We start from the raw sequence: 24,932 nt of genomic DNA on the forward strand, positions 1-24,932 counted from the left end.
TATGTGGCAGATTTTCAGTTGCAACCTACTTGTTCTGCATGGGACTATATACCCTACGGGAATGTATTATATAGTGTATTATAGGTCAGTGCCAGCTGTTCATTATCATTTGGGAGCAGGAAGTTTCCTTGTATATTTAGAAATATGCAACGACTATTTTTGAAAATTCTGGCCTGCTTGTCACCAGCCTGATGCTGGGATGCCCATTTTTCCAGATCCGTGTTAGGCTGTTAATATCAGACGTATTACTGTGGTAGAAATTAATTGCATCCTATTTTGATGTTCATTTTATCACAAATATAAGATGTGCAGGAGGATTTAGGATGCAGCTTTTCAGTGAAGTTGCATTTCCTCACTTGGACTGCAGAGGGTGCTGATGTGCAGGCTGAACTCTGCAATATCCACACTGACTGTCAGTGATGAGAACTGCTGTTACTGTAGATGCCAGGGTGCAGGCTGAATGTCGCTGCGTGTTCCTACACCTATATGCTTATTGCAACTGATGGACCACATCTGCATTAGACCTTTTATGCAATCTCACTAATGATCGTAATGAGGCGCTCTGCATCTTACATCTCCCTTTCAATAGCCCATATAGCCCTGAATTTTGGCAGATTCCACAATTGCTACATCCACAGCATGCAGAAATATATAATTGATGCCTTTACGATGAACTGATGCTTGCATTATAACCCATGTTAGCTCTACAAACATTCTCCTGAGTATTCATTTAAAGTTGTTGTCCAGGTTAGGATTTTTTTTTTTAAGTAGTTGTCTGAGTTATTGACTCTTTCATTAAACCTGTTCCCCATGTGTAAAAATAATAAACCAGCTAATCCTTACCTCCTCCAGATCCCTGCTGTGTCCATCTCTGCAGTTCTGGGTCTCCTCTCTGGCATACTGTTTACAGGCTGCTGCAGCCAATGACATAGCTCAGCAATCGATCACTTAGCTCTGCCATTAGCTGCAGCAGCCAGTAAACATTACATCACAGGGAAGACCTAGAGCGGCGGCGGCTGTGGACACAACAGGGACTCTGAAGAGGTGAGTATTAGCTGGTTTATTATATTTACACCTGGGGTACATGTTTCAGTAAAAACTCAATAACTCAGACAATGCCTTTTAAGGGGTATTCCAGGTCTTTCTGCACTCTATTAATGACCAGGTTATCAATAGTTGATCGGTGAGGGTCTGATGCTCGATATCCCCGCCAATCAGTTGTTTCACAGTGCTGCTGTCACTGCAGGAAGCAGATAGCTTTGACTATAGCGCAGTGGCCTGGATTGGTATTACAGGTGCAGCTTCCATTGAAGTCAACGGGAGTTGCGCCTGCAATATTTGATTGGTGGGGATGCCGAGCAGCAGCCCTCCACTGATCATCTATGGATGACCTATTGATGTTCAATAGAAAAAGTACAAAAAGTCCCGGAATACCGCTTTTAAAGCAGCAAATGTGCTAACATGAAAAAGTTACTAATCTCTCAGGTTCGACTTGCCAGGATTTCTTTACCTGACACGTGACCACTGCAGCCAACCACTGGCCTCAGCCGCGTACGGCACAAGTGTATAAGGATGTCATGCTACAGTCAAGTAATCAAAGCCACCAGGGAGAACCAGAGCGGTAGCGCTGGACCTGCAGGGGGGATCAAATCAATTATAACATTCTGTTTTGTTACATCCTACAATTTGCTACCTTCTAGAAGAAAAGGAACATCCCCTTTAAATGAGGACCATCCATGCTTGAAGGAATTGAACTGTAGCCACTTGGATTTAGGTTAGATCACTGCATTAAAAAGTTCTCAACTTTCCTAAATACTTTAACGTTTTCAGTTCCTAGTAAAAATTTTTTCCTATCTGCTTGTTAGAAGCCTTGCTGTTTACACCCAGAATCTGCAAACCAGCGCTGTTCGTGTCCTGCTCAAACAACTGGTTAAAAGGCTGTCTGAATGGGAGTACCAATGCCTATGTACCCTATTAGGGCCTATGGGAGTCATAGAGTCCGATCATGTGGTGTTCTCGGCAGAGCTGGGCTTTGATGGCCGGCTTGTAATGCTACACCTCCCTGCTGATGATAGCGGGTCACCAAAAGTTAGAGAAGCCCGTTCTGTGGGGATCAGAGTGCCTTTCCTATTTAGTTTAATCTATGATAAAGCTGTATTTACATAAAGCCATAAGTGTGAGTATACGGATACAATATTTATAGCGATCATTTTCTGGGACATGATCGAAGGATCGGTTATTAATATCAGATTAGAGGGCCGATCAGATGTTTGAAGGGGCCACGGTGCCGCAGTCTCTCCATTATATACCGGGCAGTCGCATTCATTGCTTAGCAGCGGTGTATAGTATTGCAACTACATTCTATGCATTTGAATGGGACTAAGATGCAGAAGGGCCATGTGACTGATGGCCACAGCCACCTTCAAACAGCTGATCGGCGGTGTTGGGAGTCGGAACCCCATTGATCTCACATTGATATAGTTATCCTATGTAGAAGTCCCAGATAACCCTTTAATGCTGGCATGCTGTACACGTGGTGTGCCATCCCCCTACACACACAGTGCAGCATGCGCCAGTCTCACTAAATGGCACGACCGGTTTGATTCGACTGAGCATGCCATACACTTTTTTTTAAATTTAGGCTTCAGTTTGCTGAAATGTTCCGGCAGACTAGATCACATGTTCGCAGACTATGATTTGCCATCGGCCGTCATTAACAGTTACGGAATTTTTGCAGTAGTCAGTCACCCAAAACCGGGTGTTTTAAGTGACCATTCTCTCATATGGATGCCAACATAAATAGTTGGCAGAACCGAGAAGCTTCATCCACCTTTTACACATCCATAAGTGCTGGAAAATGTGGTGCCCAGGCTTCGTAAAAATGGCACTTGGCCCCAAAACTGACATCGATACAGCTGGCCTTCTTTCCGAGCATTCGGGGTTTGTGTATTCTCCGTGTTTGATCAACAGCCTGAAAGGATTGTCGCACCCAGGTGATCACGTCGCACTCGGAGGAACATACCCAGCACATCTTGTCACCAAGCCCGTCCTCTTTGAAGTCGTCTGTGTGATGAGAGCTTTTCAGCCTAACCACCTAAAGAGGCTTTTTAAGAAATCGCTTCCGTAGCGGAGTGATATTTACTACCACAGTTTTTCGAATCGAAGAAAATAAAGAAAAAATTGTGACAAATTCTAAGCATCACATTTTCAAAGACGTAATTTACCACTTTGCAAATATGTTCTAATAATGTAATTTTTAGGTAAAATCGCAGAATAATGACATGAAATTTAGTTATTGGTGGTAGGAAGATATAATCTGTTTTTGCGTGTTTCTGTTACAGTATTGAGTATTTGTATTGTCACATAGTACATATTGCAGGCAGCGTTCATCTAGGATGTCAGCCACATCTACAGCGTAGCATTTACTAACCCAACAGAGTAGAACCTCCTTGTCTGACATTGAGGGACAAGAGACCCTTTCAGGGAGCGCATGAGCAGCGAGGGCACTAAGGAGATAACTGGAGGGTTCAGGTCAAGGGATCGTTATGAACTTTGGGGTATAAAGTGCGTATCTGTTACAAGTCACCCTTCGTGCTACTTTAATTGGTTCCTGAATGACTATTGTAGGTTCAAAACTGCCTCTGAAGTTCAAAAATGTCATTCCTCAAATAAAGTGTAAAATTCTAGAAAAATCTGCAGAAAACCGGTACAGATAAAGCAAGTTCTTACATGTAAAAAGTTAGAGCTGTTGATGGACAGGACCTTTTGGGGTCGTGTACTATACGCAGTGTACCAGAAGAATATCATGGAGCTGGATCATCTGATGTGCAGAGGAGCAACTCATCGTGGCACAGGTAGGGGGCAGTGAAGAACAAGAGAACCGTACTGTACTGTAGAGAGGTGCTACTAGACAGCCAATCGCTGCACACCGTCTCAGTAATACGAGTGTCTTAAAGAGACTAGATCACCTATTTTTTATTTTTTTTTTTAATTAATTAAAACCAGATAGCGAAACACATTCTGTTTTTCTATTCTTTTTGTATCTCCTGATTGCAGAACTTTTTATTCTGTTGTCTATACAGATATGCTTTACAGCAGCTGCAAAGGACAGAAGGGGACCCACTAACTAGAGACAAGTCTAGGCATGCTCTGTGACTTTTGTAGAGGTCATTTTGCAGGAAGGGGAGTAAATGGTCACATCTGATCACGTATCATAATTGGTAGATCCTGTGTGATCTACTTCTAGGGGGTTATCTATCAGTCTGATCCGCCCTGTGATGTTTGTGAGATGACTGCTGCAAAGCTTTCTCTACGGAACAGGAAGTATCAGACTAGTATTAGGCACCTTTTAGTCAGGGCGGCTGTTGGGCAATCAGGTGCCCCACAGTTGTCCCAGCCATGATCGCTCCTGTGCTTTTCCAGAGAAATGGAGGTGAATGGGCCGGAGATCGTTCCAGCCTGTTCTCCTCCATTCACAGTTAATAGACTGCCAACCATGGATGAATGGTGGCCTGTTTGCATGGAACGATGCAGCGGCAGATCGATGATGATGATGATCATCATTTCTAGGTCTGCATGAAAGATCTGATCATTGATTTATGGCTGATCGGTCTTTCACTGCATGCATTCACACTGCACTATTATCGATCTAATGAGCGGTTAGCACAATAATGGGGCTGTGCAATAGGAGCTTCAGGGTGAAAAATGCAGGATTTTACGATTTGGAAAAAATTATAGATTCTGATCGAAAGAAAAATCACCAAAAAATTATTTAAAAATATGTTTAAGACAAAAATGGGATTTATATAATAGGCCATTTTCTGATGACACATCCCCTTTAAATAGGTTTTCAAGTCATAAACTATTGATGGCCTATTCCTAATACAGGCCATCAATAGATTGTCAGGGGTCTGCCAGCCAGGACTCCTGCTGATTAGCTGTTGGCCGAGCCCCTGTCCTCATGCACTGAGCCAATGTCTGCAGGAAGTAGACAACTCCGTTTCCACTGCAGTGGTCAGGCGTATTATTACATGCCAAATTCCCATTCACTTCAATGGGAACTTTGACTGTAATACCAATCTTGGCCACTGAAGTGGGAACAGAGATGTCTTCTTCCTGCAGTGATCAACTCCATGCACAAGAGTACTGACCCAGTGAACAACTAAGTGGTGGGGATCCTGGAAGCAGACTCCCAATGATCTATCAATAGTCTACAACTGGACGGCCCTTTTAATAGAGAAATGCCCAAACTGACCTTGCAGTCAATCAAGCGTGACACTGGGGGTGTGAAATTGTATGTTGGATTTTTATTCAAGATACAGTGGGCCAGGAAAGACCATTATATGTAGAAAATACACTGCTCAAAAATAGGGGAAAGCTGAGAAATTTCATCAGGGTACCTAATGGCATTCAAGGTACCATTGGCTACAACTGGAGACCCTTCAAGAATAGACCTCCCCAGACTATTCTAGACCCTCCACCTAACCGCTCGTGTTGCAGATTGCATAACGTTCACGTCTGTTACATGTTCAGTGTGAAGAGAATGGGGTGCCAATGGCGGACCTGTTAACTCTGATGTCCTCTGGCAAATGCCAGTCGAGCTGTACTGTGCACACGGTGCTGCTGGCGCTCGTATAATGGCACCCTTAGGGTATGTTCACACACAGGGAAGATACTGTGGATTTTCTGCAGCGAAAACTTCTTGCCATAAAGTCTGCAGCATTTCTGCAAAAGACAGTCAAAATCCACGCCATCGGGGCAGAGTCTGACTAGGGATCAGCTGCGGAAATCAACAGCCGCAATGCCTCCCCTCCAAATTGTTTGCGCTGTCGACGCTTGCTTCACCCGGCACCTAGTCAGAGCAGCGCCGCTGGTCGGGTTGTGCCACTTCCCCATTACCTGCGCTCACTAGAGGTACCAGGTAAAGGAAGCGCTGACCGTGCAGAGAATTTGGGCCTGATGGGGAACACGTATCTACCTTGTGAACATATCCGGCGGGCGTCCGCACAGAGGATCCGCAACAAAAACTATTCAAAGCACACTATCTAAAAATCGCTTTTTTTTCACACTTGCAAAAATGAATTGCAATTTCCTCTAGGAGAGGAAAAAACCAGCATGCTCTATATTTGTGTGGACGGCTTCCATTGAAGTCATTGGAAGCTGTCCGACCTGCAGCTCATCTGCAATTGATATTGCGGATAGGCCACTGGTACCCGCGTCATCACTAACGAAGATGTAGGTTAAAACATTGAGAAATAAAAAAAACTGTACTGCGCATGACAGATGGCGAGCGTCCGTGGTCATCCACAGTACAGAGGAAACAGGTACGCGGGGTCACCGGCCACGGTCAGAGCCAGAATCCACTGCGGGAACCCATGTGCAGCCCGCCTCAGGCTGGTATTATCTGAGCGTTTCTCCTCTGCAGAACAGAGGCAGATATACACTGATTGCAGCTGGCAGTTGGACTAGGGCGAGTCCAGGTGCCCGCTGCCATTGGCATTTCTCTGCCTGTGTTTTGCAGAAGAGACACACTACTGTGTAATAGCAGCCCTAGGGCTCATGCCCACGGCTGTATGCGTAAAACGTATTTCACATTCGGCAGCCATACTCTCTGCCAGCAGAGACCACCTGTGGATCACACGCTAACGGGCATGCATATGTACAGCGGTTTGCGCATGGATAGCGTATCCTACACGGCCATGTGCATGGATTAATGATAGTTCATTGACTCCATTCACTGTGTATCACACGTCCATGCAATGCATACGTGATACGTGGTGAAAACACGGGCATGGATATGGGCCCTTTGGCCACATGGGTGATCGCACTACCGTCGTGAGAAAATCTCGGTGATATCGCGGCTTTGTTCCCGTGATTGTTGAGTCAGCGATGCTTTTTCTTGAGAATAATCTCACATCACATAGTTGCTGCCGATAAAATTGCGCAATTTTTTAAATCGCGAAAGTCAATAGGACTTTCTAATGTTAAAAATGTATCGCATCACATGAAATTCGCAAGTTTGTGCTTTGCGATGCGATACACAAGGAGGCTCCATAGGGGACCGTGGGGGATTTAAAACAATCGCACATCATAGAACGATAGAGCGTGCCGCAATTTTTTTTTCTTCATAACATCAAATCATCATTAAAAACCTCAATAATGTGAGGGAAACCATTGAAAAGCATGGGCTTCACAAATATGGGTTTTCTCGCGCGATTGCCGGAAAATGGTGCTATTTTGTCACCCGTGCAAAATCGGCCTTAGGTTGCTATTACCTGAGCATTTCACCTTTGTGAAGCACAGCAGAGCTGCATTGATGGCCGCCGGCACCTGCACTTGTCCGTTCAGTCACTAGAACTACCGATTCTGGTCCTAGCAGAGCTGCCCGGAGAGTTCCACCCTTTCAGTTATGCGCTGCTCTCCGGCTGAAGGACCTGCATACGTTTCCATTGTCCTATAAATGTAGTTTGGGCCGAGCGCTGGACTTCTGAAATCCATTTGAGCCTCCTCGATGCGTATGAATATGTTTGAAGAGTAGGCAAGTTAGTTTTAGTAACTTCCTGGCCTTCTGCACACGGGTGGATTTCCATTGCGAAATCTGGGGCGAGATTCCGCCTCCGTATTCTGCAGCAATTTCAATGCATGGCATGCTATGAGAATATGCGATTTCCTGCCACAAGTGGAAATCGATTGCGACTTTCTGCTCGCAGGGAAGAAAACGCAGCGTGTGCTAAGCATGGCCGGCCTCTATTAAAGTCAATGGAAGCCGTCCAGCCCGTGACCATTCTGTAATCATCATTGCAGACTGGTCGCGGAAGCTGCGTCATCGCCATAGGGACGGTGCGGCGCGCTCTGTACTGCTGTTGCGCCGGCGCTCTGCCCGGCACATTTGCAGCAGAAGAGAAGACTGTGGGAGAGGTACGCTGGGGGCACCAGACGGGCAGCAGATCTCCCACATGCGGGAACCGACCCACCCGTGTGCAGGAGGCCGCGCAGTGCTTTTAAAAGGAACGATTATTGTTAAAAAAAAAAAAATTAAATTAAAACAAGCGAAAGCAAACACTATTGCTCGGTCTAAACACAACCGAATGACTGACGATAATTGTTCACTTTTTGTTTGTCCATTCTTTGCAGGCATAACAATCCTCATTGGCTCGTTCACCTATCGTTCGGTTTAAACAGCGCTCGTACCGTCCTTCTCAGCATATATATATCTGAACGATTCTGAACGGCTGCACCAGAACGAACAAGCTAGCAATGATGTCATTCGCTCATTTAAATGATAATCGGCGCATCTAAAAGGACCCTTACTTATAGAAAATCCTACAACTGCAGAAGTAACGCAGGGGTCATCAATAAACGCCTGAGGCTCCAGCGAAGGTACAGGGCCGGATTAGACTGTGTTCACACCGGAGCCTCCAGCGCAGATTCAGTATGCAATGCCGGACAACGGAATGGAAGCTGAACGACCCCGTAATAGTCCACGGGGTCCGTTTGGCGCCATTCGGTTCCATCAATAAACGGATCCATTCCGTCAGCAGATTTCCCTTCCTTGCTTCCCTATCGGAGCAGGAAAATGGAATCTCCTAAAGCGGCTGAGAAGAAAGCTTCACATGGTCTCTGAATGATCCATCCACATGTGTGATCGTTCTCTGATTGCCCTGCAGTGTAAACAAACATTGTCCCAGACGAGGGGGTGGAATGAATGAGATATATATATATATATATATATATCTATTATTGTATTTATTTTTTTTTTGGAATGTGACAGCGTAGTTTTCTTTTTCTTTTCTTTTTACCTGTGCCCCATGTCCCTGTGACTACCCCATGCTGCCAACAGGGCACCAAAGGCTTGTGCCAGGCTATGTTTTTAGTGACTAAGAAGTATCAGGGAGTCTGCTGGGTATCTTGTCACTTATAACTAGATGAGGGGACTAGTAAAGGACATATGCCCTGTAGACATGGCCCCCGCAGCAGCTTCCCCTACAGCAGTGGGTTTAGGCAGCCGCTTTGTTACTGAGCAGTTTTCGCTCTGGTTACTTTTCAGCACTGAGCACTGGGGGGCAGCACCCATCTGTAATATTTACTGGGGTTGGTGTGAAGCCGTACCGTACATATCACATAATGGGACAAGTTGGCTTTAAAAAATGATCCACTGATGTTACCATTCTAAAAACTCTTCACTGTGTAGAAGTCTAATGTATAAAACCAAGTAAATGACTCCTCAAACTTTATGGGGCCGTCTGGGAGGTTGACAGATTCCCCAAGAAGTTTGTTCATATGTGGCAGACTTGTTACAAAATGTTTGTCTGCACATCTGAATGGGTTTGTGCCAACCCCATTCAGTCCTAGAAATGTCTGCATCAAATATACCACATGTGAAGAGGAGTAGCTGCAACATACAAAGAATGCGAGCAGAATAGGATATAATTTAGGATCAGTACAGGATAAAGGGGGAGGGGGAGGGACTTGTTATTTATATAGCGCCAACTTATTCCGCAGCTTTCAGGTAATTTTATTTATTACTCATTTTAACGACCATGGAAGGATCAGTCAACCTTAAAGGGGTTGTCCCGCGCCAAAACGGGGGTTTTTTTTTTTTCAACCCCGGCGCGAGACAACCCCGATGCAGGGGTTAAAAAAGAACACCGGACAGCGCTTACCTGAATCCCCGCGCTCCGGTGACTTCTTACTTACCCGGTGAAGATGGCCGCTGGCATCTTCCCCCTCGGTGGACCGCAGGGCTTCTGTGCGGTCCATTGCCGATTCCAGCCTCCTGATTGGCTGAAATCGGCACGTGACGGGGCGGAGCTACACGGAGCCCCATTGAGAAAAGCAGAAGACCCGGACTGCGCAAGCGCGTCTAATTTTGGCCATTAGACGGCGAAAATTAGACGGCAACCATGGAGACGAGGACGCCAGCAACGGAACAGGTAAGTGAAAAACTTTTGATAACTTCTGTATGGCTCATAATTAATGCACAATGTACATTACAAAGTGCATTAATATGGCCATACAGAAGTGTATACCCCCACTTGCTGCCGCGGGACAACCCCTTTAAGCCCTGAACCATCTACCTGAACCATGCAGGGATTGAACCTTAAGGTCATGAGGGAGAGTTTAGGTGACTCCACCAGCAGAATAGGGAATACAGCTCTGGAGTATAATATAGTATGTAACTCAGGATCGGTACAATATATACATAAAGTAAAGTCTATGGAGAGAAGTGGGGGAAGCGCGCACACAGAGGTTGCTGCAGCTAATAGTGAGTTTTCTGTCTGATCCCAAGTCCTTCTCTATAAAGTTCTACATGGTGCTGCTGCTTCTTAGTTTGGGCCCTTTTATAATGGCCAATCGTCGTTCAGTGTAAACACCAGCAGCGACCGAACGATGAACAAATTATCTGCAGGCATAAAAAACGCATGACAATCGGCCCGTGTAAGCAGGTCGTCATCCACCTAGGAACGAATACCTGATTACTGTGCGTGGAGGCGGACGGCCAGCGAGGTCTCCAGCCCGCTCCGCCGACATTCAGTGAGTGATCCTCACTCCGGAGTTATCATTGAGCTGAAGCACCTGACAGGCCTCCTCTGTAAAATGGGCTTTAGGGAGCAGAATGGGCTGTGTTCTCCATGTGCAGTGTGTGGAAATGACATAGTAGCAGTCTCCACCCCCCAGCTCAGGAAGGACAGGAAATTAGAAATGCAGTCTACAGATGGAAAAAATAGTGAAAAATGCAGGATACAAATCATATAATAATAACTAGTGTTAGACCTCATGTGCAGCTTATTCTGAAGGCAGGTACACATTACATTTTTAGTATGATGAAAAGTTCTGCAACTTTGTAACAGATTTTGTATATCAGTTCTTCACCATTTTGGAGATTGGATGTGATTGCAAGCTTTTCTTGCACAGATGCAAGGCTCTGACCAGCTTCCTAACCAATGATTTTTGCTACTTCGATTCCAAGATGAAAAATAAAGCAACTTTGCAAATAGTCTTCATTAAAAATTTCCTGCCATTTTTGTCTACAGCTCCTATGCAGACCTATCCATCTCCATGGTAACAAACAGACATTGTGTGTTCGAACCCTGCACTCATCTTCCCTTCTATAGGTCTCATAGTTCCTGATAATCTACCAAATCTACATAGGGAAGGAATAAGGGACTATGATTTGAGGATCAGGCTCCACAGGGTTGATTTGTTGTCTGTTACCATGGAGATGCATAAGTCTGCATAGGTGCTGTAGACGCAAAATTAATTTTGCTTTTTTTTATTTTTTTTAAGATACATTGGAACAATGATATGTGCACATGTATCAATTGGTCATCTTCTGGTTGTTAAGAAAATTTTTCCATTTATGGACCCCACCTCTTGAACATCTATATTCTTAGTAGGGCATTGGGATAAAACCACCCCTTTAAGGGAAAAAGTAAAATCTAAACACCATCTGTGTTCCTCAGTTAAACAATACTGGATGTATTCCCATGGTCACTATACAATATTAGTCTGGTGTCCGCTATAAATCCTGACCCCTACTGGTATAACACTGTTCCTCAATGATGGATACCACTAAGTCAATGCAATTATGTGCTCTCTGCAAAGTGACACAGAACCTTGTTCTGTTGACCAATATACTGTACATTTGTCTATCATGGGGCTGTGTAGTCAAGAGCAGTATGAAACACATTTCAATATAATTATCAGAACCAGTACACAGAAGTGTCCCATATTAACTAATCATGTTGCTGCTTTTATTTTCCAAAGGGTCTTAGGAAAATGAGAGCTGGAATCTGATTGGTTGGTGTTAACGCCTCCACCATAAAATCCTCTAATCTCTGTAAAGACGTACATAAAGTGTTAATTCGCCTGGTCCTTGTCGCACTAACATGTTAGAAGGTTCTTAATGGTGGAAGACTTCTTTAATTGACTGTCGTCCACTTCAGAGAATGGAAGAAAACGGTCACTGCAGTAAAGATGAGACCTTTCATGAAGTCTGAACCAGTAATACGCTCTGTGTACTCTAATGCTATGTGTGACACATAGAGAGGGATTGTATAGCTTCTAAAGGGAACCTGTCAGGAGTTGTATGCTGCCCAGAATGGGAGGAATTGGGCCAAGTAGCAGCACATGTAAAAAAAGACTTGGGTATACTAATAGATCATAGACTGAATATGAGTCAACAATGTGATGCAGCAGCCAAAAAGGAAAACACAATTCTGGGATGTATTAAGAGAAGCATAGAGTCTAGATCACGTGAGGTCATTAACCTCCTATACTCTTCCTTAGTCAGACCTCATCTGGAATACTGTGTCCAGTTCTGGGCACCCCACTTTTAAAAAGACAGACAAACTGGAGCAAGTTCCGAGAAGAGTTACCAAGCAGTCTGCAAATCATGTCCTATGAGGAACAGTGAAAGGATCTGGGAATGTTTAGCTTGCAAAAAGAAGGCTGAGAGGAGACTTAATAGCTGTCTACAAATATCTGAAGGGCTGTCACAGTGCAGAGGGATCAGCTCTATTCTCATCTGCACAAGGAAAGACTAGAAGCAATGGGATGAAACTGAAAGGGAGGAGACACAGATTAGATATTAGACATTGAGGGTGATCAATGAGTGGAACAGGTTACCATGGGAGGTGGTGAGTTCTCCTTCAATGGAAGTCTTCAAACAAAAGCTGGACAAATATCTGTCTGGGATGATTTAGTGATCCTGCATTGAGCAGGGGGTTGGACCCGATGACCCTGGAGGTCCCTTCCAACTCAACCAGTCTATGATTCTATGCCCAAACCACAGGCAGCATAAAATCCCAATGGATACCCAAATTACAGGCTCTGCAGTGTTCCAGAGAGGTTGTAAAAGCAGCTGGAAACGTGAAGGAGTGCTAGATTAACGGATCATTCCCTATAGACTAATAGGAGAAGACATGTCAATCTAGCCGAGCCGGTCGGGAGCCTCCCTAATGACTCCCTAATGACTCTCCTCCTCACTTTCTCTGAAACCCTGCAGCATTTTACAGTAACTCGTAGATGTCGGGGCCCATGGCCCGGCAGCAGAAAACTCCTGCCAGGTTCTGTTTACCAACCCTGTTTCAGAAGTGGGCTCTCACTCATGGGCGTATGTGTTCCACGTACCACGCGAGTATAATACGCAGTACACAACGAATATGCATGCGTTTTTGCTACGTGTGTTAAATCCCCATAGGCTATATTGATGTGTATTCGTGCCTAAATAGCTCATGCTGCGGTTTTTTTTCACGCGCATAATAAGCGTGTGAAAAGAGAAGTGTAGGTGTGAATAGTCCAATAGAAGTCAAGGGGGTTTTACCTCTGTGTATTTCGCAGATAAAGGCATGTACATAATAAGTGGGCGGCATACGCCCATGTGAGCCCTTAGTGTGGGGGTGCTTACTGCCAGGACTTGCCTAATTAAATCATGTTTGTTGTACATGTAAAGTGGGGCATAATAAGGTGCTTATTATAATTAAAGCGGCCTTCCGGGCCTGGACAAACAAGTATGGTGGGACCGCGCCTCTGACTACCTGCAGCACACCGTGTGTAGCATCCGGCCGTAGTCTGAGATACTACGTGTTCTGGCTGGCCAGCACTGGTTACTCAAAGCAAGTGTAGGGTAGTGTCTTAGGCCGGCTTCACACGGGCGCGAGTCTATTTGCACCCGTCTGAGTGCCACGTATTTGCAGAATGAACAGTGCTTTTCACGTACCTCCTAGCATATTGTGCGTCCGCTTTGACTTTTTTGCTGCGCGAATGTGCAGGAAGAATTACACACGTGAATGAACTCATTGAAATCAAAGGGCTCTGTTCACTGTGCGTTATGCACAAAATATGAGTGCGCAGATATGCTCGCAAATACGCCCGTGTGAATCTAGCCTCAGACTAAGAAGTTGGTGCCGCCATCTTTGTTTCTCCAGGCCTGGAGGGCCACATTAAGGAAGTTGCAAGCTGCCGCTTGTGCACAGTATACAGTAAAACCTTATATATAAGAGACACATGGGAAGAATTGTAAAGTCTGTACAATACATTTGAAGGAGAACTCAGTTCGTTCGCTGCAGTGGAAATGAAACCTCAACCAGAACCCATTGAAATCATTGGACTGCCTATGAAATGTGAAGACCTGCCTGATCCAGCAAAGCTAGAGCCGTTCTCTGTACTGTCTGTATCTGGTAGAAGGTGACCCAAGATGAGGGATTCCCCTATATTGCTGCTCACAGGGCATCTTAAAAAAGGTTGTCTCACCAGACAAGGGTTTTTTGTTTTCCCCCATATTCCCAATTAAAGGGGTTTATCAAGATTTAAAATTATACAAATGGTTGACATGCTGTTCTGTATGTTCTGATGAGCGCATGTTCAGAGTACCGGATGTCGCCCATCACGTGTCTCCTATTGCCCCCTGCCTTTCTTGGGTTTCACAGGCCGGGTAGCAGATAATGCACAGTGCGCAATAGAACAGCAGAGTCACTGATCTCTGCTGGGTGGTGTGTGTGTGAAGACTGTAAGGCTGGGATCCCACGGGATGGGAATCCCGTGGAAATGTCGCGGTTTGGCCGCACCAAAAAGCCACGAGATTTCCACAGGAGAGCCGCAACTTCAAAACCCACCGCATTTCACCGTGAGTTTTGGAGCGGTTCAGCCGCTGTCATTCCGCTGTGGCTTTCTCTCCCCATAGAGGAGTGAGGCAGCAACAGAAAAACAAAAAGAATTGACATGCTGCGACTGTCGATTCCGCATTGCTGGTTCCACCCGGCTTTGCAATGACGGATTGGCCGCACCGCGTGGATGAGATTTTAGCAAAATCTCGTCCATATGGCTGGTTAATCCCGGGATTAGGAGCCACGGGTGGATTTGCCACACATTCACAGTAAACAGGCAGCAGTTCATAGATGAATGACCCGTTTGCACAGGCTTATAGTTGCTTGGTTTTTAGTTGAGTTGACGCTCACTTGCCCTGTTGGGTCCCATGTTTACACAGGACGACAGTCTCCATAATCGCTTTTTAGAGCGATCACTGTGGCGCCTATTAGCCTGTGTAAAAGTTTTCTTCATGTGCATTCATACTGGGCAGTGTGGTAAAAGCAAGGCAAAATTAAAGTGAAAACGCACATTTTTTTCCCGACGTGGGCGTGGTTTGGTTTTTACCGCATCCAAGTGCCCCATGTACATACATAGTGTGTAAGGCGGAAAAAAGACATATGTCCATCCAGTTCAGCCTATTACCGCCCCAATGTTGATCCAGAGGAAGGCATAAAAGCCCCAACGAAGTGGAAGCCAATTTTCCCCATTTAAGGGAAAACAAATCCTTCTTGACTTCAATCTGGCAATCTGAAATAATCTGGGGATCACCGACCCTTCTGCAATAAGTGGTGATTATAACATATGTTGTATTGCTCAAGAAAGGCGCCCAGGCCCCTCTTGTACTCTTATCGAGTTCGCCATCACCACGTCCTCAGACAGAGAGTTCCATATTCTCACTGCTCTTACAGTAAAGAACCCCCTTCTATGTCGGTGTAATATACCCTAAGTAATTACAGCACTACCTTATACCTTCCAATAGAGGGGTATTCAGGCAGCTGTAAATAAAGGAAATTGCCTGTGAAAGGGTGGAGGAATCATAGAAGCAGAAGTTCTTCCCATTGGTAATCCCACCCTCATTAATCCCTGGCAGCATCAAAACAAAGGTGTACAGAGCTTGGCAAGATGGTGATAAACAACTGTGGCATCATGGGAGCATTCAGACGCACGTGCTGCCTGTAAAGCCTCTTCAAGGCAGATGGACACTGGGGACCCTCTCCTATGTGCCAAAACAGAGAGCTCCACCAAACAGGGGGTCTTACTTTGGTGGACTCCAGGTAGCCATGTGTTATATAGTCAGCAGGGGGTGAAGTCAAAGTGGCAGCTTACCAATATGCTAATTCTTTGGTGACATGGCTAATTTTATATAAGTGCTCATGTTTATACAACAGTGCAAATAAGAGCAGCGGTGTGGCCCCATCAACCAGGTTCCAGCTGTCATTTACAAATGAAGGTTAGGAAAGCGTCCGATTGGTTGTCATAGATCACATGACTGTTTCTTTTCTGTAATACCGGTTATGGGTAACCTGTTAAAAGGTTTTTGACATTCATCCACAGGATAGGGGATAAATATATGATCACTGGGGGTTCGACAACTGAGACTCCCGGCGATCCTGAGATCTGTGCATTTTTTGAATGTCTTAGGCGAATGGTGCGCATGCATGACCACCTCTCCGTTCACTTCTATGGGATGCGGGAAGAATTGATCTCACTCTGTCCTATAGAAGTGAGTGGAGTGGTGGTCAGGCATGCACATATGGGGCGTGCAGATCTCAGGATCGCTGGGAGTCCCAGTGGTCAGACATTTGTCTTCTGTCCTGTGGAGAGCGAATAAATGTAATTAGTATGAAAAGCCCTTTAATATATTAATAAATACTTTTCAACAATAGCCCGCCATGTCTTGGTACCAACATCCCAACTCGCCCTGCTAGTAAGGAAGGTCTCAAAAACCGCATTGTAGTAACATTTTAGCATCTGTTATATGCTTACAATACCCCAACATTCCAATAAACGGAATTTTGGTCACCATTGGTGGTCTGAGCTTTTGCAGCTGTAACGTGAATGATAAAATGCCACAGCGGCCTAAGCTAGTAGCAGGGATGGGGAATTGTTGTTTTTGGCGCAGTCGGTAGAAATGTACCGATTCAAACTCCAGAATGCAAAATAAAAATATCATTCTATATTAAAGGGGTTGTTCGAGCTGTATATCCTGTGTAAAAGACAAACACCCTGCACTAACATAAAAAATAGGCATATACTTGCCTCCCCCCGCTGTGCCCTACAGCGCCTCGGTTTGTTTGTGTACAGACTGCAGTCCCGCCTGGTTTATGGTTCATAACAGGCACTGTGGCCAATAACAGAGCACAACGATCGATCGCTGAACGCGATCATTGGCTGCAGCTCATGTGACGTCCAATAAACAGGCAGGGGCAGCTTGTAAATGACGTCCGAGGGGGAACTGAGATCGACGTCGTATGACAGTGGGGAGAGGTGAGTATATGCCTATTTATTGATGTCACCTCTTACTATTGCAGGCTTATTACTAATTATACACGAGCCATTTATGAAGGAGTCTGAGTTGATGTAAGAAGTTTGGCTTAGCATCTCTAGACCCCTGGCTACCCGGTGGGGGATGGGGAACTAAAATTAAAAGAACGCAAGAATGAAACAAAATTTTCTCTCTTTTTTTTAAATAGTTTGGCATTCTATATTTAAAATATTGTTAGGAATAGACAGAAGAGTAGCTGGAAACGGGTGCAGACATCTGCCCTAATTCTACAGATGAATTTCAACATTTTCTTATTTTGCCCAGTCTCACAGGCGGCCATCTTCAGTACATTATTTGGGGATACGGGTCGTATCTCCTGTGAATTGGTTACAGATGTTGCAAATACACGTAATGAGATACTGACTATCCACACACACACCTATATACATATATACACAATTGTGCAACATTTCTTTGGCGGAGGGGCAGTGCCCGATGCCCCCTCCGCAGGCCCGTCCTTGCCGAGGCTCTAAGAGATGTGCAATTGCCAGGTATGTTAATTGAGCCTCTCTTCCTCCTGCATGTTAATTATCCCACGTTACCCCGTAGATAAACGAGGCAGCTCGATGTGCGCCAGAACTCCTGAGCGCTCGCTTGAATCCTTACCGACGGCCCGGTTCCACAGACGACACACATACAGCGAGCAGCTTCAGAAATAGTCATTTGCGGGAGAAGTATCTACGGCTATTAACATTATGTGAAATTATATGCCATTTTCTCTTGCCTGTCACGATTACACATTCCTATAATAATCACAAAGCCCCTGTGGTATAATTGCTTGATAATTAAAGTATCATCTGTCTCACGTTCCTGTGTTCCTTTTTTTCGCTTCCCCTCCCCCTGCTCTCCAGAATTGCGGTTGCTCAACATTCAGATGGAGTCATTATGTTTTTGCATATCATTACAGCCTTCTGCAGAACAACAGCGACCTCTACATGTGTCATAATATCAGCGTGTCAGGAATATTACATATATACATATAACGCTACGGATACACACCTGCCCTGGAGTCTTACCTGTGTATAGCTGGCTCAATACATCAGTAGTGCCTGCCGTTCTAGGACACTCTAGGAAAGTTGGGAGCCGATGCTGTCAACCGATACGGGCATTCCTCTCCATGGGTATCACAAGCTACGTGTGACACTAATACCCATTACACCCCCCCCCCCCCCCCCTCCTTGCAGAAATGGCAGTGATTAGGGACAGCGGAGGACTGCCGGATCCAGATGCGCAGCCATCAGAGTGCCGGGGCTCCAATTATCCTCAGGAATGTCGTGGCCGGACTCCTCCACTCATCTGTAGGGACTGCTTAGCTCCGATCTATCGCACACTCGTATACCCTCTCGATGCCAGCTTTTTTCCAACTTTCTCTGCTCCGAATAAGCTCCCGTACAAGCGGCTCTAATGAGATGCAAATGAGATATGCACAAAGCCATAGCACTGTAGGATGATTAACCACTAGAGACATTAGCTGCCGACTTCAGGCTGTGTGAGTTTAATAACCCTCTGCCGCCCCTCCGCTCTTGGTGGGGGCTCTGTACGCCCCTTGGCAGAGGAGTAGGATCCCGGACCCATCGCCCATCGTTGCGTTCCTCCTGCTGAGGGGGCTGCGCTCCCTCATCCACATGCAGAATCCTTAGTGCTCGTCTTTGTAATCCAGACAGTGTGCGTATAGGGCACTTCATTATTTCGTAGTGTGCCAAAGCTCGTTAGCTAAACAATTATTCCTCATTAAAAACCCAGTGCGGATTTATTAAGAAAAAAAAAAAAATTTCCCCCAACGATTGGCATATGGTTAATTCTGAAGCCATGAGCGCAGCTGTAAATCCATTGCGGGTCTTATATTCCAGGTTGTCAGTACACCCTACACAACGGGCAGCAGAACAAACACTCAGCATACTTTTGTAAGATCCTCATCCGGTTGGCGTGACTTATCTCACTGTATCCATTTTTTTTTTTTTTTTCCTCCAGCGCCAGATTTTGACCCCGCACCCAGTGCCCACAGACCTAACAGGAACCAACGCAGCATCAACCATGTGAGTACCTATCCGACAAACCGGGCACCTCTGGAGTGGTGACAATGCTTTCTACCCTTGAAGTGCAATGCTCTTTGCAAAGTGGCACACTCCTGACTACCTCCCAAGTTTGTGCTCCTCTTGAGTGACGCTTCCACATAGGCAGATCTGGGAGAAAGGGTTAGGTTCGGCCCCATTCATCTCCCTGGTGATAGCAGCAAATGCAGATAAATCTCTCCCAGCCTCCTGATCTTGCTGCTTCTGGGGAGCTGCCTTTTTCCTGCCACGTACCTGCTCTGGAAGTGTTTGTGGAACTGTACGTGCATGTTTGGATGTTGGGTGCAGGCTTTTCGGGAACGTGCCTCCTTTTGTAATGCAAAATGTCCTAAAGAGCATCCACCTGCACATAGGTGCCCTATACAGCGTCCTTCCAATGTGGTGCTTGCAATTCCTAAATCCTCGCTCTTCCATATTTGCTGCTGGCATTCCCTCTTCTTGGAGTAGTTGGCAGCGGCCATACTGTGACATGTAGAGACGTCCTTACTGCCATTCCTGCAAATCTGCGGCCCAGACCCTTTTGTTTGTTGTTGACGAGGCGTTTCTTCCCGTGTTAATTGCAAAACTTGAATGCCAAACGAGCTCGCAAAGCCGCAAGAAACAAGAGTCCCCAGAGGAAGATGTAATGTTGTAAAAGATGCCAGGGTCCTTGGCACGGTTCCTTTTTTTTTTTTTTGCACTGATGAATATTTTTTTCCTCCATGTTTAACCGCCGGCTCCATACTCGAGGCGGGCACCCGCAGCTTGCCAACGGTGGCGTGGAAGGATACATCATCGCTTGCTCACTGCGGCAGAAGGAACATGAGGGGGGAGCCGCATCCGTCACCCCCATGCCCCATTGCTGGCTTCCCACCTATACTCTGCGTCTTGCATCCCTTGGTTTGCTCTGGCAGGCAGTAGTGCCCCGTTCTTTGTCTGCTCTGGAGCTGTAAAGGATCTCCAGACCCACTTCATTGGCCGCCGTGACATATACCCGCTGCCGATATCACACGAAACTGTGGCGTTGCCACTGAGTGGATGGCATCGTGCCAGCTCGTCTGCCATCCGCCCATGCAGCTCTCGCTCTCTCTCCTCCTCCTGTCGGCTTGATGTTAATTAACAGACGGGCTAATTGATTTAAAAGCTGAAAAAAATTACAGTTAACTTTTCCCAGAGGGTATGAGCGGCAGCCTGGCATGGGTCTGCTGGGTGTGGGGGAGGGGGTTGTGCAAAGCCTGCAGCATAGGAAATGGGAAAAAAAACATAGCAGTAAGAAAACGTTGGCTGCTTATTGGAGAACAGCTGATGGGAATTGTGGTGAAACTGCCTCCGCATGACTATATACTGCCATTCTGTTTTATTCTAAATAAGCTGGGCACTCCCTATTCCCTCCCCCTGAGACAAGAGAGCCATCCTGAACTTCTACCAAACCTCCCCTCCTCATCCGTCCCCCCCATTAACACCCTGCAATTAGGTAAAATAATCCCCCGGGACAGAGAACGCCTCGTCAGATGAAATAATTATGAAGTGTTGTGCGCTGTTGCACCTCCTTCCTTTAACCATCACCGGTCTTATTTCCTAAATCCTTGGGCATTCTCGTTCCGACTAATATGCCTATCTACGTGTGCGTTGGCACCTTCCATATTTTGGCTGATGAAGGGACGCGGTGCCCGCTGTCCTATTCATTCACCACATTCTGCCCGCATCTTTTTTTTTTTTCTCCCATTCTCAAAAGGCCTTGAAAATTTCCGTCTCTCAGCCTCTCCAGCGCTGAACCAGTTAATTAACAGCACAATTAGCCATGCAAATACAGGCTTTGTTTGAAGGCTGTTCTCCAGAAGGAGTGTTTGTTTTGCATGGACCTCTGCATCTGGGAAGAGAGATTGTAGGGCTGGAGATGCCATCATCGCCACGTCTAACCGTCCTCTCCGCCTCTCCTGAAAGGCGAAATCTGTGCCGTGGTAAGGCAAAAAAAAAGAATACAGTGTGCAAATCATCCCACATTTGCATAATGTCTCCTGCCTTGAATATGCAGATGAGCTGTATAATTTATGAGTAGTCTGGAAGCGTGTTTTTTTTTTTCCTCTGCGTGATTTGCTGTGAGGGGGTTTGATTCCTCTCTGTGCCAGCTCTGTACAAGCTGCGCCCTCGTATGTTGAATTTTTTTTTTTTTCACATGAACATTCATTTTTTTTTTTTTTTTTTTTAATATGCGAATTTTTCCGGTCCTCCCTTCGTTTTTCTATTTTTTTTTTTTAATTTTTGCCATCATCACCGCCTTTCATGTTGGCAGAGGTGCCCAAGGATCGCTCACACCGAAAGCCCACAATGCAGGGGGCAAAATCTTTCCTGGGTGCAGCTTGTCATGTTCCATTTACCTCCTCAGCCGGTTGACGTGAAAGGAATTTTGCAATCGGCCTGATTTTCTCATGGTAAGAATCCGAGGTGGCGTTCATTATAGGATGAAAATGAATAAATGAACGGCTCGCAGGAGTCGGCCATCTTATTAAAATGACGCCAGAGCAGAGGAGGCTGCTTAGGGATCACGATAAATTAAAATTTTTTTTTTTTTTAAGAATATCTAAATTATAGAATTTTTTTATAAATACACTATATTTATAGAGACTATCGGGGTCTGTAGGTGGGAAGGTGAGCGGGTCGCACACCGTAATAACTGCGAAGATGGACAATACCTGATAAGGTGAAAACCGCATGTTAGGAAGATATTCGTTAGAACAGAACTTCCTTAAATAGCAAAGTAAAATTTTGGTAAATTTTTATTTTTTTTTCAGAAGAGCAAGCATATATCTTAGAAAAAAAAAATTAAGATTCTTATAAAAATGAGGGATTTCCAAAAAGGAAAAAATGATAAATTATTCTAAATCCTAAAAAAAACTGTTAAAAAGAAGTTATGATTATTTTTCATCATTACTGATTTCTTATTTTCCTACTCAGAGAAAGCAATAAGCCGGTTCTCAATTAAGCAAAAGTAAAGGACACAATAGATAATTACACAATTCATACAATATTAAGACAAAAACGACTAAAATCGCATACGGTTCGATAACGACGCAGAATTGTAGGTAAATGGGGAGGATGGCGTTTCCGAACATGGTTCCAACTTGTCGGTTTTCCACAAGAGTTTGGCAAGGAAGGGTTAAATCTAAGGCTTTAATTAATCCACAGAGAAGCAGATATTGTCACTCCAGGTTTTTTTCCCCTCTTTCATTTCCTCCACCCTATTTACAAAAAAAAGAAAAAGACAATTAAAATGCAGTCAGCGTCTACTAATATAATCTGGGCCCGGCTGCCGCACAGCCCTAACGATTGTGCTGAGATGATGGCATGTGATGGCCTGCTTGGCACATGTCCCTAATTTGTGTGTCTGTTTAGAGGGCTCGTGCGGGAAGTGGAGGAGCTGAGGGATCTGCTGATGAATAAGGAGCTCCTCGTACAACAGCTGCACAGTCAACTGAGGGACGTTCTGCACAGCCAGGAGCTCGGCCGCATCGAGGTAAGGTCGGACTCTGTAGGGTACCGCTACGTGGCATCGCACGCAGGCCTGGCACTGGAGCTTGCAATTTAATTTTCTTGACTTAGGGCCTATTGTACATCTACAGCGGTTTGTATCAGGCCGAGGGAAAATTGTCATATCCTGTTCCTTGTAAAGAGGCAGAATTAAAGGTCTATGAATTGTGATACATGTAAATGTATCGAACTGTCACCTTAATTATGTGGGAATATCACCACCAAATCCATAAGCACCGCCGTATGGAATTCATGATGACCTTATAGACTGTAATTTGTGTTGGTCATAGACTAGCAGGCATCTCACAAAAAATTTCGAAACTCCTAAATGATGCTGGGAACATGACATTGCCTATCCGCATCCATGGAGGAGAAGACTGTCGGGCTTCCGTTGGTCTTGGATGGCCAGAATAGCGCAGAAGTGTAGGGGGAATGGGATCGAGTGGAGGACGGAAACCTGTGAAACCCAACAACAGGCTTTGGTCTCATTCACACGAGTGGAGACCTGCATGGTTTTTTCACCTACGTAATACCTGCAGATAGAACCCATTGATTTCGATGGGTTTGTCCACATTTGCGTTTTTTCGCGGCGTATTTCAGTCGCATTTACAAAACACGGCCTATACTATCTTCATGCATATTTACTGACGGAAATGTTGTGGAGCGCATATAAACGCTGCATAAAAACCGCACATACTTGCGTATAAACGCTGCACTTTTACGCAACCGAAATCCATATACACTCGTGTGAATGAGCCCTTACAGATCTGGAAGGTTCATTCATTATATCGTCGTGGCGGCTGTAAAAACAGAAACCTTGACCCCACTGCGCTGCTTGAAAACGAAAACCTTTTTAGGCTCTGATTTCTGATCATGAATCGATTATTAAGGCCTGATCGGCTTGGTCGAGCTTTAGATCGGAGTTCCGTTGGAGTTTGTAACTGAGTAAACTCAGACAGAACTTGGGCCTATTAAAATCACTGGGGCTGTTTAGAAAAGTGTGGTTTTTTTTCACGGACCGATGGACTTTGTAAAGGGATCACAGCCTGACCTAATCTGGTGCGTTTCACGGACAATAGTAGGATATGCCATATCCGCTGTTCTGCACGTTAGACACTTCCTAAGGTTTTCAGGAAGCCAATCCTCCTGAGGCCTCATATAGATGTGTAGAGTTCAGTAAGTTGTGCAGATTATAAAGGGGTTTTCCAGGGAAAATACTATTGCTGACGTACCTTCAGGATAGATGATCAGTAGTTCATTGACTGGGATCCGCTGCTCAGGCGCCCACTGACAGCGCCGCAAATACAGAGGACGGAAGCATTGGAATCAATGGGAGCTGCGAAATTCCAAGCACCAGCCACTACATACAGTTTTCTCACTGACCCCTGTGTGTTTACGGTGCTGTCAGTCAGCATTCGATCTGATGATCGACGAGGTTCCCATGCAACGGACCCCAGCCAATCAACTATTGATAACCGGTCCTGAGGATAGACCATCAATGGTATTTTCTCTGAAAACTCCTTTAAGACCCATTTGACAGTTTATCCATAAATGTTCAGGAGGAACAACAGAGGAGCAGAGCAGCGCAGTATGCTAAGAAGAGAATGGGAATGCAAATATGTAGTAGAACAGTCATGTCAGGAGAGATGGAGGGCACCGTGGCTGGTTCTGCTGTGGGGGGGCACTGTGGCTGGTTCTGCATTGGTGGGAGGACATTGTGGCTAGTCCTGCTGTAGGGGGGTGCACGGTGGCTGGTTCTGCTGGGGGGGGCTGCTTCTGTGGGGGAGGGGGCACTTTGGCTGGTTTTGCTGTGGGGGGCACTGTGGCTGGTTCTGTGGGCAGGGGGGCACCGTGGTTGGTTTTGATGTGGTGGGGAGGGGAGGCACCGTGGCTGGTTCTGTGGGCGGGGGGGCACCGTGGTTGGTTTTGATGTGGTGGGGAGGGGAGGCACCGTGGCTGGTTCTGCTGTGGGGGGTGGTTTGGGGGGACACTGTGGCTGGCTTGGCTTTGAAGTGATTGCCAGGTCTGCTCATATTAAACAGAAACCATTCTTCCTGAAATAGATAAATGGCATGACAACCATCTTTAGCAATCTTTTATCCTCTGGATAGGTCATCGATGTTTGATCGACAAGGATCTGTCGCTCGGGATTCCCATCCATCATCTGATCGTCCAGCCGGCTGTCAGCGCTCAGGGCAGGAAATGAAAGCACCAGCTTC

The 24,932-nt window shown here is 45.6% G+C and overlaps 1 protein-coding gene across 3 annotated transcripts in view; it reads left to right on the top strand.

The window, feature by feature from the left end:
* Nucleotides 1-24,932, top strand: part of PMFBP1 (polyamine modulated factor 1 binding protein 1) — a 128,702-nt gene that overhangs the window by 56,628 nt on the left and 47,142 nt on the right. For 2 of the 3 annotated variants that reach the window (XM_066582497.1, XM_066582498.1), the window contains exons 4-5: nt 19,106-19,170; nt 22,579-22,699. In XM_066582497.1, coding sequence (XP_066438594.1) covers nt 19,106-19,170; nt 22,579-22,699 — 186 coding nt within the window. Of the gene's footprint in view, nt 1-17,591; nt 17,626-19,105; nt 19,171-22,578; nt 22,700-24,932 lie in introns of those variants that run through there. The other variant, XM_066582502.1, reaches the window with a different exon arrangement.

The sequence above is a fragment of the Eleutherodactylus coqui genome, chromosome 11, assembly GCF_035609145.1.
Source record: "Eleutherodactylus coqui strain aEleCoq1 chromosome 11, aEleCoq1.hap1, whole genome shotgun sequence".
Taxonomy (NCBI): domain Eukaryota; kingdom Metazoa; phylum Chordata; class Amphibia; order Anura; family Eleutherodactylidae; genus Eleutherodactylus; species Eleutherodactylus coqui.